The sequence below is a fragment of the Ursus americanus genome, chromosome 22, assembly GCF_024610735.1.
Source record: "Ursus americanus isolate L20-20 chromosome 22, mUrsAme1.1.p, whole genome shotgun sequence".
Lineage (NCBI taxonomy): Eukaryota > Metazoa > Chordata > Mammalia > Carnivora > Ursidae > Ursus > Ursus americanus.
In genome coordinates, this window is record NC_142148.1 from 43,537,526 (window position 1) to 43,553,755 (window position 16,230).

General features: G+C 45.7%; 1 protein-coding gene across 3 annotated transcripts in view; it reads right to left on the reverse strand.

The window, feature by feature from the left end:
• The window catches only part of RALGAPA2 (Ral GTPase activating protein catalytic subunit alpha 2), a 312,880-nt gene that overhangs the window by 11,212 nt on the left and 285,438 nt on the right, over positions 1–16,230 (reverse strand). For all 3 annotated transcript variants that reach the window (XM_087853775.1, XM_087853774.1, XM_045809914.2), the window contains one exon: positions 11,528–11,649. In XM_087853775.1, coding sequence (XP_087709901.1) covers positions 11,528–11,649 — 122 coding nt within the window. The remainder of the gene's footprint in view (positions 1–11,527; positions 11,650–16,230) is intronic.

Consider the following 16,230-nt stretch of genomic DNA (forward strand, 5'->3'; position numbering starts at 1 on the left):
AGATGTTTTCTTTATGTGGATTCTTTCTGCGGTGCTTCATTTGCCTTCTAAGGTAGGCTACACTTTGGTTAACTTTCGGTTACACTTCTCAGTTATCTGCGCCAAAGTGGGTGTGCATTTGCCACTGGACATGCTGTAGAGGTCAGAAGTCCTATAAAATACTCCTTTCTGCTTTTGGGGAGGAGCATTTTGCCTTTGCCACAAAAGAAGGGCTCCCCCGCCACAAGCAGGCACCAAGAAGTAGGGGGCCTCTCCGGGTGGGCAACGAGTCTCATCTGGCTCAGCACCCGAGCCCTGGTCTTGACATGACCAGCCGCCTGATAATGAAAAAACCAACCCTCCTCAGTTCCCAAACTGCCAAAGAGATGACTCTTGCTCTGTGGAGGGCAGACTGTGGGGAGAGTGTGCAGTAATGTGATTTCTACACATAGGTAAAGAGCTTTTACTACCTGTCGATTGTCCTAGAGACTATTTTCTCCAGAGCAAGACAATGCCTAGAAACCTTAACTCTCGTATCCTAGCTTTTGTGGGTCATCGAGAGTCCTTTGAAGTGTCTTCAATGTTCTGTGTACCGGGGATGGTTATCTACCATGATTCTCCCGTTAGCCCATGAGTTCCCGACCACTGGATTCTGGTGTGAGTCTGGGTGGGGGATCTTAAGTAGGTGGGGGTCGTGCGACTGCAGGTCAAAGTTCTGCCCCATCTCCTTTCCACCTTTTCCCTCCCACGCAAACCTTCCCCTACAAGAGGTGGGTGTCACCGTGCTCCCCTCATCTGTACAGTCCCAGTTAGGGGCTATATTCTGCGGCACTGGGGGTAGGGGTCGTCACTGAGAGCAGCTCTAGCAGCCAGTGGAGACCGTTCGGGGGGGACATCTCCTGGATCACAACATTCGTTCTTTAGTCAACATGTATTCTGTGCCTGCTGTGTAGCAGGGGATGGGAATACATGGGGAACAAAATATTACCTACCTGGTCTCCCTCCCACCCCTCCCCTAAAATATCCTCCCCATAGGAGTCAGAGTGATCTTTTTAATCAAAAATCATATCATGGGACCCACTGTTTAACACGCTCCAGGAGCTGCCCAGCTCACCAGAGTAAAAGCCAAGGTTTTTCCCTAGGCCTGTGAGGCTGTTTTGACCTTCCTCCTCCTCCTCACCCCCTTGCTTGCTCTACCCTGATCACGGTGGGCCCCTCACTGTTCCTCAAACGTGCCAGAAAAGCACCAGTCTCAGTGCCTTGGCATTTGCTGTTCCCTCTGCCTGGAGTGCTTTCCCCCAAGATTTAAGTGGCTCACTCCCCACTTTCTTCAAGCCTCTCCTCAAATGTCACCTTCTCAGTGAGGCCTTCCCCAACCCCATTTTATTTTTTCCAAAGATTTTATTTATTTGAGAGAGAGAGAGTGTGTGAGTGCGCGAGTGGGGGGAGGGGCAGAGGGAGAAGCAGGCTCCCCACTGAGCAGGGAGCCCTGGGCTCGATCCCAGGACCCCAAGATCATGACTTGAGCCGAAGGCAGACTCTTAACCCACTGAGCCACCCAGGTGCTCTCCCATCCCCCATTTTAAAGGGCACTTCACAGCTCCTGACAGGAGACCAGCATCTTTCTCGTCCGTCTAAAAGATAAGCCTCAGGGAGGGTGGGGCTGCTGTTTTGCCCATTTCTCTACCTTCCCTATTAGTGCACAGTAATATTTATGGAATGAGAGCCTGAAGGCCCTGGCCCCTGTGGGGCTTATGTGATGATGTTCCAAGGAGTGAAGCCACATTTCCCATCTACTTAGGCCGTACCAAAGGTGCGTGTGTGTCCCCAGGATTTGAGTTGGACTGAGTTTTAATATCTAAATATGGCCTCTGGCAAGTCACCAGCTTTGGGTAATTGGAATAAAGAGCAGAGTCAGCCTAAGGGCCTGAGGAGTCCCATTTCTGGCTTCTTCCTTTCTTCTCTGTGGTCATCCATCTCTCTGGGACTGTCACCCTGATGTTGTTGGGTGGGCCAACATCTCCTGGTCAGGAGAGTCTGGACTCAGAACGCTGCATGCCCAGATGTTATAGAGAGCTCTGCTGCTAACCAGAGTCAGGCTGTTTCTCTAGCTGCTTCTCCAAGCCCCGGGGACAGAGCTAGGGAGTAGAGTTTCCCTAACTACCACGCATGGGCTCTGAGACGCAAACAAGCCGCAGGGTCTGCCCGGACGTATCTCAGCAGCAATGGCAGGAGAACCTGTGCTCCGTGGTTTTGCCTGAGATCAGGGTGGGGGGAACAGGACCCTGCCACGTGGGTCCTGGAAGACCTGCAGCAGCTTTCCTCACCCTTAGACAAGCTCAAGGTCAGTCGACCTGCTGGAAAGAAGAGACAGGCTGGGTGACCGTGTAGGCCAAGGATGCTGCCACAGGTAACAGCTGAGCACGGGGGTGGGGGTGGAGTGGGGGGAAGCCGGAGGGGCCTGGTGTGGGGACACAGGCAGGGGGATATGTCCTCTATGCATCTGGAATTTTATTGTCTCGTATTCCTGAAGTGGTCGAAAAATAGCTTTTTGCCTTTTCTTTCTCTCTTTACAGTCTTTACAGAGATGCTGTGAGGTTTCTTCTGAGCTAAGAAATGAATTTTGGCCATGTCAGTGCTGTAAATATGTTATTTTATTTTTTAAACAAAGTTGACTGGCGTGTTTCCCATTTTTTAGGGATTCTTTTCCCCCTGGCCTTTCGAGGGCCTTTGAAGTTTAATCGGAGAAAAGCAACTAGCATTTCTCTTTATTATGCTATGTAGAGGTTTACTTCCTGGTCGTCATCATATATGGCCTTCTGGAAAAAGATAGTATAAAATATTCTTTCTTTTTTCCATCAGCAGACTTAAATCCTAATAAGAGAGCTTCCATTTGACCTCTGCTTTGGTTTAGTTGTTGCTAAATAGAAATTCAAGCAAAACCATGGAGTTTTCCAGGAACCCACCCTACCGGCTGGGACTTGCACCTGTTTTATCTACTAGAACCGGGAGAACACGACGGTCACAGCCATGGTTCACCAGGGATGTGAACATGGGTTGTCAGAAGCTCCAGGTTCTTCTGAAACAAATCCTCAAGGTTACTTGAAATAAGCTTTAATTAAGAGTCATTTCCAAAAACTGTCTCTGAGAAAAATTCTCAGTACCTGTCGGCCATCTCTTGGCAACTGCGAAAGTGTCACGGGAACTGTAATTAGCAGTTAGGCAGGGAGGAAGATGCCACTTGCATTTAAAACCCTGTAAGGACTGAGAAATCAGAACTAAACTGAAGACAGCATTTCACAGAAAAAGCAGCATCTTCAAGTTCTTCCAAAGGAACAATTTAAATGTTATGTCAATACTTTAGAATGAACAATCTTGGGTCCCTTCTTTTTCTGGGAATCTGTCAACACCCCCAACATCTGCACCAGCCCCAGGGGCAGAAGGGTCCTCACACAGGCTCTGAAAGGAGTCATTTTTTCCTCTGTGCTGTTCCCACATTGCCTGTCCCTCATTTTATTCTTCTTGTCCATGGCCTTCCAGTTCTCAGACATGTCAATTCTTAGCAAGTGCAGGAAAGTTGAAAATTGACTGGCGGGACACTTAGCAGTAGATCTAATACGTATTAGGTAAGTTTCCCTTCTCTTCTAGGCTCACAAGGCAAATGGCACAGCTCACCTCAGGGAACTCTCAACCCAACCAACCCAAACCATAGGCTCACTGTATCTTTCTTTCTTTTTAATATGTGGTGACGGTTTGGAGGTAACTCATCTGGGTTTACTCCTAAGTAGCCATGTTTTAATGGGTCATGAATACCTGCTCTTCTCTAACAAGACTGCAAGCTCCAGAAGGGTAGGGAAGACACTGAAAATGAAGTTCCCAGAGCCTTCGTGTTCCCTTCAGGTGCCCAGCACAGTCCCAAGGGCAGGGGAGGGGAGGGCCAATTCAGAGATGGCCACATGGGGCGGGGAGTACCATCGTTTCCTATTGGAACAAATGTCTGTCTCCTCTCTTTCTTCCCTCTCTCTGAGTGGACACTGAGGAGAATATTAGCATTTTAAGACGGAAAAGGGATGAATAAGCATGAAGCAAAATCTAGTGCTAAACAGGGCAATGAAGAATTCTCTTTAAAACCCACAATACCATTTATGGAAGTATCCCGCATCCCATGTCAGTTATTCAAACTGCATTATGCGGTTTGTGGAGTACCCAGGCCCTGGCTTCCCCTGCCTTTCTCACACGAGGCTTGGGCCATATTGCTTATCACTGGTCCACTTTCACTAGGAGCTTGGGAAGCGAGGGGACCGCTGAACACAATCAGAATTTGTGCTGCCGCGGCCTCAGGCCCAACACACACCTGTGGCCTGGAGACAAGCAACAGCCTGAATCTTTCTATCCAATTGCTACTGTATTCCTATTGCATACGTTTTAAGAAAGAAGTCATACACATGTCACTCTCTAAAGAATTTACTGCCCATTATAGACAGGACACATGCATGTGCACGAGAGCAGACATACACGCGATTTACATATGCTGAGAAAAACCAAGACAGAAGTAATGACAAGTTAAATGGCACTAAAATGAGGACCTAACAATTACAGAGATGCCTTGACAGTGGTTCTCAGTCCTGCCTGCATCGTAGAATGCCCTCAGGAGTTTTTAAAAGAAAGTTCTCATGCCCAGGCCATACCCCAGACCCATACATGAACCTCTCTGGTGGAGGGTCATGCAGGAATTTGCAGGTAGTCCAGTGTGCAGCTGGAGCCAGCACCACTGGGCTTGGGTGATGGGATTATGGGTGGCTTAAAGAAAGCTTATGGATGCTTTATCCCCTTTTCAAGAAGTACATTTTTAGTTTTAAAAAAATATGTCATGGGGCGCCTGGGTGGCTTAGTCAGATGATTGTCCGATTCCTGATTTTGGCTCAGGTCGTGATCTCAGGGTCATGAGATTGAGCCCAGGGCTGGGCTCCATGCTCAGTAGGGAGACTGCTTGAGATTCTCTCTTTCCCTCTCTCTCTGTCCCTTGCCCTTGCTCTCTCTGTCAAATAAATAGTTAAATCTTAAAAAAAAAAAAGTCATATGCAAAGGGGTCAGAATTGAGATGGACGTGGATAGGAAGATTTGGGCTGGCTTTGGGAAGGACAACAGGGGTGGAGGTGCTATCTGAGTGGGGCGGTTAGCTGTTTGCAGGCCACATGGCTACACTCATTTGACTACAGCCAAGTGTTCTGAGAGTGCCGAGTGGAGGTGGCCCTTAGCTCTTGAATAGACAGTGATGTAAGAGAACTTGTATTTAAGGGAAACTTCTGGATTATATAAATGGAGTTCTGAACTTTTATCCAGGTCTTTAACTAACATTAATAAAAAGTCAGCAGCCATGGCTCTGATGAGTGGGACTGTCCCCACAGGGTGGGCGCTGGAATGGCATTTCCAGTCGTGGTCCCTGGCCTGCACTCCCTTTCTAGGGGATAGGCCAATGGGCATGCAGCAGTGTATTCCAGGATGAGAAAGGAAGAATCGGGAGGCACATGTTCTAAGAGGAAGGCAGAAGGAAGATGGGCTGGAAGAGGTAGAGGGTTGCACAGGACGGAGTGAGGAAAAATGTGGGGCTGAGGGGGCCCTATGTGTCAGGCACTGTGCTCATCTCTTTACACATATTAACTTACTGAATCCTTACGAATACCCTTTAAGGCAGGTTCTTATTAGACCCATTTTACAGAATCAGACTGAGCCACAGAGTGACAGGTAACTTGGCTGAGGCCACACGCCTTTATTCCAGGGTTTGGCAGCAGTGTGTGGGTGCATGGTCTCTGGGCCCGGGTCCTAGTTGCGTTCCTAGCACCCCCAGAGTATCAGAAGGCCCCCTAGGTCTTGGGATGGCCTGCCTCAATGCTTAGGGCCTGACGTAGCCAGGGCATGGGGAAGCCTCTGATGCACATTTGTTCATGACATGAAGTCAGAGTATATTCTGGGCTTTAGTTCCCTCATCTGGTCCATGTGGTTGGTTAGAAGCTGGAATGAGAGGACTCCTGGAAGGATTTTTCAGCCACAGCTATGAGGCCACCGCGCAGACTGGCACAACTACATGGATGTGCTGGCCAGTGAAGTTATAAACGGTCACCCCAGTAACCAATAACCACAGCATCGTATGCGAACAGCTCTGGTAATCTGAGTTTCTGCTGTTTACGTTTCCAGCACTATCACTTTCCCAGACTTCATTCTTACCTTATGAAGACCTTTTGAAGAACAACAATGAGGAAGGTACAGCCTTCCTGAACAGACTCTGTTGGAAAAACACTGCTATAGTATTGCTTCTCTCCTCTCAGAGAGGCAACATGGGTTTTGTACACTGAAAAAACTCTTGAAGTAGCTGGTTGGGAACTCTGTGACCAATGTAACTGACAGCCAATGTTTGGTGACAGCTAACCAAGTAGGGGATGGTGGTAACCATCTGAGTCTTGGATGACGTCACTCATACCTGACTCCACTTTGGGAAGAAAAGAGAGTGTGGAACCAGGGGTGAGGGCCCCACTGCTAACTTGCCCATGGCCTTCAGTTGTCCCTTCTTGGCCTGGTCTTCACCTACTCAAAATCAATGTGAAGGGGTTAGGCTTGATATCTCCTGAAGCTTCCTCGAACATTCTGTGATGTTCTTTGCTGGCTTCAGAGAATTTATGAGGAGGGTGAATACATAAGAAATGCTATCAATCAAAACCTTATGAAGAACACTTTAACATGGAGGGAGGAATGGAGAAAGGAGGGCAGAGAGGGGAATGGGAGAGACAGAGAGAGACAGAATGAATCTGTAACCTGACCACCCTCAATGAATGGGGAAAATCTGTCATCTTTGGGGGGGTTATAGTTAGAGGCTGCCTTGTGCAGTTTCTGGGGATCAACCTGACTGCTAAGTGCCAGCAAACTGGCCATGTTGGATCTGCGTGCAGAGGGCAAGCCTACAACATCCTGACACACGTGAGCACTGTGCATGGTTCGGGGTTCCAGCAAGTGGAAGCAGGGTGTAGCTTTACTCCTCTCATCAAAGGCTGGTGGGTTATAAAAGGAGTTTGTGTAGTATCGACTTGCCAGGTTCACTTTGGGACCAGTACACCTGAAGTCTTAGGAGGGTCACCAGAATGACCCAGTGACACTAGGCAGAGTCTTCTGATAGTTTCTATGAACTTAATTTGAGAAAATTACTGGAGTCTTTTTTATCAGGTAGGTGAGCATAATAATCCTTTCCAAGAGGGCTCCCCTGCACATGGTGAGTGTGACCGATGAAAGCTTATAGTTTTGTGCAAGAGTCGTGGTGGCAGGAGCATCCTAAGACCGACTCAGACTAATCTGGGTTAAGCTCCAAATATGACCTACATTAAAAGTGGCAGAATCTGGTGGAGCCTAGCGAGGAATTTCCTCCCACTTGTTCTAAATCCTGGAACCCTTACAATCTAGCCTATCATGGAAGAGGAAGTATTTCTGACCATATCTTGGAGAAATCAAAGGTGTTTATGTAGGGCTCACAAATAAACAAAGATTTGTGCTCCCTCTGCTGGCTCCCCACAGCAATATTAAAGTAGAAAGGAACCAAAAACAGTGTTGGCATGTTCAGCAAACACTTGATTTGTGTATACTGAGAACAACTGGTTTAATTTGGTTTGGGACATCCTTTGAAAAAAAATCAATCTTTATGAGGGTCTGACCAAGGCACTTGGAAATTCTTAAAATTAGATATTAAAGTAGACATACCTGTAGTCCTCCACTACCAAATTGCTAGCTGTGACTGTAATAGTGATTTGGGGATTCATTTATCAACAGACACAAGTAGATTCCTCCAAGGTTTTAAGGTCCAGACACAACCCTTAAAGCAGTTCTGGGGAAAAAGAAAATCTCGGGTTCAAGCTAAAGTTTCTTTTTTTCTCCTCTTGTTTATAAGACCAGCTTCCAAAAAGTAAAGATTTATACTATTTATATCCTTTCTGATAATGTCAAACATTAGACTTGATTTTCCAAATCATTAGCATGCAGAAGAATGACCTCATGGTGAACAGATGCACTTGGCTGTGAGCTGCAGTGATTACATCAGTCCCGCCCAGCAGTCGAGGGCGCCCATTCCAGTTAACCCTTTAAGGTCTCTCTGCCGGCCCCCCTTCCCTGGAAACATGCATGAAAACATAAGCTGAGTCTCTCACCCCGACATGAGTGTGTGTGTGTGTGTGTGTGTGTGTGTGTGAAATGCATGTATATACATGCATAAACATATACACATATGTAAACACACACACATATGTGTTAATTGCAGCCAATAATTTCACACTGGCTACCTTTTAGAAATTGCTGGCCAAAAGGGAAGGAATCAAAAGGAACACAAACTATAGGGCTAGGAAAAAGGCAGCTCAAACACCTATTATACACTGTGTATTATTACCAGTACAGGTAGTGGATGGGATAGGTATGAGGTAGGTGGTGTTTTAAAATAACCTTTTCTGACTGGGAAAATTGTTTGTTTGTTTTTTTTATCTCCTTTTAAAAGGCTGAGTACCCACCTATGAGCCTAACGATCGAAGATGCTACATCCTCATCGGTGGCTGACAGTGAATCATGAAAAGAAGCCCGTGTACTTGGCCAGTGTGCCCCTCTATGGCTTCCTTGGGTGACAAGCAACAGCACTGGGGCAGGGGGAGTCTGAGAAGAAGGCATTTTCCAACAGCAGCATCTTTGGGCACAAGTCTCTCCCACTGAGCACGTTTCTTACTCATGCGTAGGACTCCAAGGTTGATATTATAGGCCTTCCCTCCAGAAACGGGGGCTGCTTGCTGCTACAAATACAGTGTGGAAGGAATACAGGGTTCAGGTTATTCTCCCTCTGCATTAACGACAAAGCCCCTTGCAGCGAGGATACAAAGAAAACCTGGGAGCCCCTAATTCCTCAGACTGTGCATATGCATGTGAGCAGGCGCCCAAGGCCTCGCTTTGATGGCGCTGCTGGTCGAGATGGTCTGATTGGGTCCTAAGTGCACTGTGGGGGCTTAAGCCGCTCAGGGTCAATTTTTCCAGTTGGCTTGCTGCTTGGAGGAGCAGAGTCCACCTCTGATTCTTAGTTTAAGCTAGCTGGCTCATCTGGGTTTGACTGTACTTGTCCCAAGAAAATAGGACTAACACTGAATAAATGAAAAATGTTTTCATCTGGAAAAATGGTCACAGGCCGGGACAGGGATTCCTCAAAAGCAAAACTGGCAGGGAAAGGAGGGGAGGATGTGCTTCTGAAAATGTGCCTATTTATGGTCTGGAAATGCTCCGCCCTCACCACATGGCCCCCCAATTTCGGTGCACATCAAATTCCTTTCGAGTTCCTTCCTAATCTTTGTTGTGGGCATATATGCAAAGTGGTAATAGAGAACACGATCCTCGGACTTAAAATCGCATTCATGGGTTGGCATGATATGTGCACCAAAAATTTGATCGCTCAACACTCACTGAATGCCTTAAATCCTGAACACTGTGAAACGTCATCCGGATGCTACTAATTTGGAAAGAGGAAGACCAACATTTGTCTTAATATCTCCCCTTTGGTGTCACGTTCCCTTTGTACCGGTTCCAGTGCCCACTCATGAGCTGTCAGAGCCTTATCTGCTAAGTGACTTTGGCAAATGTGATGCTCTTAAAGAATCCTGTTAGCCTCCAAAGAGCAGGTCTTGGAAAACCCAAATCACTCCTGGAGACTCACTGAAGATGTTACCTACACACTAGCTCATTTGAATTGATTAAAGTAATTGTGAACTTTTGGAAAAGATAAAATTAATTTATACAGATGCTGAAGTATGCACAGGAAACAAAGTTCACCAATATTTATTTCGGGAACATCTTAATCTGGAGCCTTAAGAATGTAACAGCTAAAGGATGTCAATATCTAGTTGTTATTTAATTTCTTCTCATTTTAAGAAACAAAAAGCTTTCTCAAGCGTTAAAAAAAAAAAAACCACCACCACAAAACCCCCGCACAGAAAAATTAAGCCCCAGTATCTCATGAGGATGAGAAAGAGCTGACTGCGGTCTTTAAAAAAAATTAACTTTGCTACAGATCCTTCGTGTTCTTTCACCTACACACTAGAAATGATTTTAAACCTCTAGCCAGAGTGGTGTGAAATCTTCATTTCCCTTGAAACTGATTTTTTTTTTTGGTTTTAGATAGAATGTTGGCAGAGTGTATAAAAGAATTCAATTCACAGCTGTTCTACTTTTTTTTTAATGTAAGAAACATTAATCAAAGCTTTAAGTTATAAGCTTTCTCATGTTGTTTAGTATTCCAGTTCAACAAAGATCAATAGAGGCCATCCCTGTGTTTCTTGACGCCTCACCAGGAAGCAGAGGCGTGATTATGTAAATCGCACGGCTCCAGCACCTCGGCCAGCTTGCTTATCTCTCAGGCCTTCTGCCTGCTGCTCCTGGCTCCCTGAGCAAGTGCAAGCCTCTCCCTCTTATCTCCCAACAAAGCTCGGAGAGGCAAGGATTGAAGCCAGCGATGTTAAACAATGATGCATGGCTGATTTTATTTGTAAGTGATTTATTTCACTGAATTTAATTTTTTCACTTTGTGTGTAAGATATTTGTTAACAAGTCAGAATCGGAGAAGTAAGGCGGTGTTCAGAGACAATTGACACAGGTTAGAAATCTATTAAGCATGCTAACAGTTGTGTCTACACCGGTGGAAGAAGAGGGAAGCCCCTCATTGAGAATTTCAACATGCATTGACTAAATATCCCATTTATTCTCTGAAAGGCAATTAATCTGTAATTACATGCAGAAATTCACAAGTAATTCTATTCTTTGGGAAAAAAAAAACACCCACAGTAATCATATAATCAGTTTAAGTGGTAGTACCCTTTTTTTCAAATTGGAAATATAAAAAGTAAAACCTAAAAACAAGGACATTCATGGAAATTTTTGAAATTTTCCATTGGCGTAATAAATGAAAATGATTGAAAGCCAGTTGCTAAACAGGTTCCACGCCAGGTGCTGCTCTGGTCGGCAGCTTGTCCATGTGACACAGACCACTCCAGAGAGAAAGCGTGCACGCCGCTCTGCTGTAATGACGAACCAGGGGACACTGTCCTTCCATTTCTCCTGCATTAATCCCTGACCCGAGTATCTCGGCAGCATAATCCCCATTTAGCATTAGTAGCAACGGCTTCGACTGTGAGGAACACTTTTTTGATAAGTAAGCACTGATTCGGGCATCGCTTTTAAACAACATATTCCCAGCTCAGCAAGAAACCCACACTCGTGAATGAACCGGAGCACATTACTGAGAAAAAGTTCATTAACCTTGCTAGATTCGGGGGTTAACAGGATAGCTGAAGAAAAGCACTGAGTGAACAGCTCGGATACAAAACAAATTAAAATGAATGTCATCATTCCTTTTGATATTCATTAGTTGATTCAGAGGGAGAATGCTCTTCTTAAATTTGCAAGCATTTATCTGTGAAAAACAGGTGTACATCTGCTGCTCGAGTGCGTCCTAAGCGCGGGAGGGCAGAATAATGCAGACACTCACCCGTTCCACCGAGGGAGGGGCTGGGCGAGGGAGAAAAGACTTGGGCGGCGAAATCCTCAAACGTCATGACTTCTCGGTGGTTCTGAATTATTGCTTCGAGGTACAGAGCTCGCTCTTCGTAGCTGTGGTCACCGGTCAAGGAAGCAAGTGCAAGTAGGGAATGACACACATAACAATGACACAGTTCACTTTGGTTTGATTACAGTTATGCAACTTTTACATGTGTTGGTTGGCGGGGGAGGAGGGGTGGGAAGAAAAGTACTTACAAGTCTGTTACTATCCTGCCAGGGAATTAAATATGAGTCATAATTAACAGTGAGATTCTGATATTGAGACCTAAGTTTCTCTTAGACTTTGGTTACATCCAACACCAGTATTCCTGAAAAATATGTACATCAATGGTTACAGAATCACAGCAAAAGATTGTTAAGCTTGATCCAAACAAACCAAAACAGAGGCCCTGGTTGAGGTGGCATCTCCTTCCACCGACGGCTGTGGGACAGTGTCGGACCTTCCCTTCCCGGGTCAGTGGATAGAACGTTCTGCTCAGTCTCCTATAGAATGAATTGATGCTTGAAGCAGGAATTGGTGGTACACTTTAAAAAAAAAAAAAAAAAAAGAGAGAGATGATGCGCGTCCCTGGGAAGAGGCAAGGCCAGGAAAGTATGCTCCGAAGGGGCGCCAGTGCTTCAAGCCAGGATAGGCTAGAGTATGAGAAAATAGGAGCTCATAAGTGAGAGGCTCTAGCAGAGAGTGCACAATGCAATTTAAAAAAGAAAAGACTATTGCCTTTTAATTAAAACTGCAGTCTGGAACACACGCATTCAAATGTGTAATCAAAAACCAGTCACCAATAAAACTTACAAGCGTAACACGCTGAAGCAACTTTCCAGCTGTCTTAATAGGACCCCTGCGTGTGGCAGCCTTTCACAGGGCAGAAAGCAAATCTTCCCCTTTTGTGTATGGCTTCTGTTTCCTCAGAAGGTGAATCATGCACTTCCAATAACAGGATAACGTCAGAACAATTTGACAGCGGATGGAGGCACCGCACGTATGACTTTATGAATTAACACTTGGGGAAGTCGGCATGACGTCTCATTTTCCCCTTCCTAGTTATCAATGCAAAAGTTAAAAGACGTGTTTTAGTCGTTTTGAAAATCATGCTAATTCTCCAGGAACACAGGGAACGTGGATCACCATCAATCAGTTCATTATTTGCTGCTCTGGAAGAGCAAAAGTAATTTCTAGCATTTCTCACTGGATTTTAAAACTATCTTTCCAAAATGGCCTCTTCACAAATGAAAGTTGGTGAAAATTATGCTTTTCCAATTAGCTTTTGGTAGTAAGCATGTGATTTAAGAGCGTAAAATATTTTTCTATTTTCTTTTGTCAAAGGATGCATACAGCTTTCCCAACACAGGCCCTTCCTCTTCCTCCTCCTTTAATTATATTCCGAAAAGAGTTTCTATGGCAAAAATAGACAAGGCAAGAAACAACACTTGTTGGAGAGGATGTGGAGAAAGGGGATCCCTCCCACATTGTTGGTGGGAATGCAAGTTGGTACAGCCACTCTGGAAAACAGTGTGGAGGTCCCTTAAAAAGTTAAAAATTGAGCTACCCTATGACCCAGCCATTGTACTACTGGGTATTTACCCCAAAGATACAGATGTAGTGAAGAGAAGGGCCATATGCACCCCAATGTTCATAGCAGCAATGTCCACAATAGCTAAATCGTGGAAGGAGCCAAGATACCCTTCAACAGATGACTGGATTAAGAAGTTGTGGTCCATATATACAATGGAATATTACTCAGCTATCAGAAAGAACGAGTTCTCAACATTTGCTGCAACATGGACGGCACTGGAGGAGATAATGCTAAGTGAAATAAGTCAAGCAGAGAAAGACAACTATCATATGATTTCTCTCATCTATGGAACATAAGAACTAGGATGATCAGTAGGGGAAGAAAGGGATAAAGAAAGGGGGGGTAATCAGAAGGGGGAATGAAACATGAGAGACTATGGACTATGAGAAACAAACTGAGGGCCTCAGAGGGGAGGGGGGTGGGGGAATGGGATAGACCGGTGATGGGTAGTAAGGAGGGCACGTATTGCATGGTGCACTGGGTGTTATACGCAACTAATGAATCATCAAGCCTTACATCGGAAACCGGGGATGTACTGTATGGTGACTAACATAATATAATAATAATAAAAAAAATAAAAAGAAAAGAAAAGAGTTTCTACACCATGAGACCAGAGGCATCCTGGGGCCGTGCTGGCCAACGCAGTAGCCGCAAGCCGCATGTGGCTACCTAAATTTAAATTTAAATTAATTAAAACGAAAAAAATAGCAATTCCGTTCCTGGGTCCCACTAGCTATATTTCAAGCACCCAGCGGCCACATGAGCTGGGGTTACTGTGCTGGATTGCACGGACAGAGAGCATGCCCTTTGTCATGGAAAGAGCTACTAGGCAGCCCTCTTCCAGAATTTCTCTTTAGGCTTATTCTAGGCAACTTTAAAAAAGCAAAATGTGTTTGAAGATTTCAAAAGCGGCCCCTCTAATGGAGTCACACTGCATTACGTAGATGGTCACCACAGCCGAAGGTCTGGGCGGTGAGGGCCTGCACTGGCTTCTTGAATGCAGGCTGAACTCCTGGTGACTCACCCTGACAAACGAACAGGCTGCCAAACTTCCACAGTGAGAGGCGTCCTCTCAGGCCCAATTCTAGAGGGACCCACTAATGCCATTCACGTCTCATTATGAACACGCTTATTCTGCACAGCACTTGGCTGTCGCGCGGCTCGGCCCTCCGTGCACGGCCCCAGCAAGCCGCTGGTCCAGGGAACAGCAGGACGTTAGGCCTGAGTGGCCGTCTGGCGAACAGGCACTCTGACACTAAGCTGGCACGTGCTGGCCCAGCAGGGGCCGAGCGAGGCGTGACAAATTACTCAAAGAGCTGAGCTAAACTTATGGCTGACAACCACCTGAGCCTTAGGACAGCCGTGGCCCGCTGTCAACGCGCAATTCATGGCTCCCCCTTTCAGACCGCAGTCTGCTTGAGGGCCTGGGTTAGAGCCGGCGCAGCCCTCTAAAGACCTGTCATGCTCTGCCTGGAATGGTCCTGCTGTTTCCTGAAAGGCCCCACTGCGTCCAACACATCCACATACAGTGCTTGGGACAATGGTGAACAAAACGGAAGTGCGGATGCGTTTTGCTAAATATGGTCTAGGAGCCATGTATCTGGAAGAGTGGCTGCTGTGTTAATCGAGCTCACAGGCAACCCCACAAAGAGATGCCACGTCGAATACCGTGTAAACTGACTTCAGACAGCAGCCCGTCATCCTCACCCGGGGATGACACTAGCCGACTCGTAAGCTCGTCCTTGTCAAGCCTGAGAAATTTGGGCGCCTAAGAGCAAGTCCAGCACTAGAGTTACAGGGGGGTGATAATCAAGTTTTGAGATTCTCTGGCTCAATGAATATTTATGGTCTGACTCCCAAAACAAGGCACTGTGGGAGACAGCACAAAAAGATGCTTCCCGAACCAGATTACTAGAGGAGGAAGTGGTTACCTCACAGAAGATTCCCAATCTTGCATTCACGCCCCCAACTGTCACACGTAACACACACTCCCCCACCCCCAGGCTGGTCCTGTGCTGTCACCGGAGCGTTAACAGCGCTAAACTGGGTGTTGTCATTTAGACAAACATCCATTAGGGACTGCAGGGAGACCAGGAGATCACCAAATGCATTTTCACTCACGGCCCACGCCAGGGCATGTAAACACCATGACAAAAAGAAAACAAACACCACCCCAATCCTGGCAGTGTTTAGAAACAGAGAAGGAGCTCTGGGTGCCAAAAATCATTTCTCTTAGTAGCTTTAAAAAACGTAGCTCTGGGATTTAACGGAATTTATTAGAACTACTAGCAAGGGCAATTAGGAGCAGTATCACCTGACATTAATAATCTTTAGGGCTTCTGGGCTGGTTGCTTTGTATAAAATTAAAAAAAAAAGCATTTATAACTTAGACATCAAAACGCTTCTAAGGTTCTTCTCATGCATAAGACATGTTAAGATATGACGAATGCTGTAACAATGCCAGGCAGTAGATGGTCAGTGCCTCTGGCTGAAGGCAGGTGGCTAAGGGGGCACCTGGTCACAAATTCAGTACCTGTTCTGATATGGGCCATTGCCCTGCTGTTCTATTAAAAAGTCCACTAATAAGTGTAAAACTTAAATTCTGTTCTGAATTACTATCTCCTTCAAAACCGCACACGGTAAAGTACTTTCTTAAAGAGAAAATTTTCCCTTTGATTACTCAATTCAGAGAGCATTCAAATTACTATCTAGGAACCCCTCTTGGTTTCTAGATATTTTGAGCTTCTTCAGTGTCTATGTTTTCACATAAGAATTTTATCATTTACCAATGTTTCTTTATTTAAATAAAGAGGCTATATATCCTTGGTGCTTACATTTTATCAAAAGCTTCCAAGAGAACTTTCTGAGACCCTCAAGACACATTCAGCTGGGTTGCAAAAGCCCAAGAATCCGAACCCAACTCCCCAGCTTTATTCTGATGATTATTTGTTTTTATTTTTCGAAATGGCAGCAGGAGCATGACAGGAAGAGGCTTGACTGTTGGAGGAAGACAGGCCTAGGTTTGAATTCCAGTCCTCTCTCCCACCCACTGGGGGAC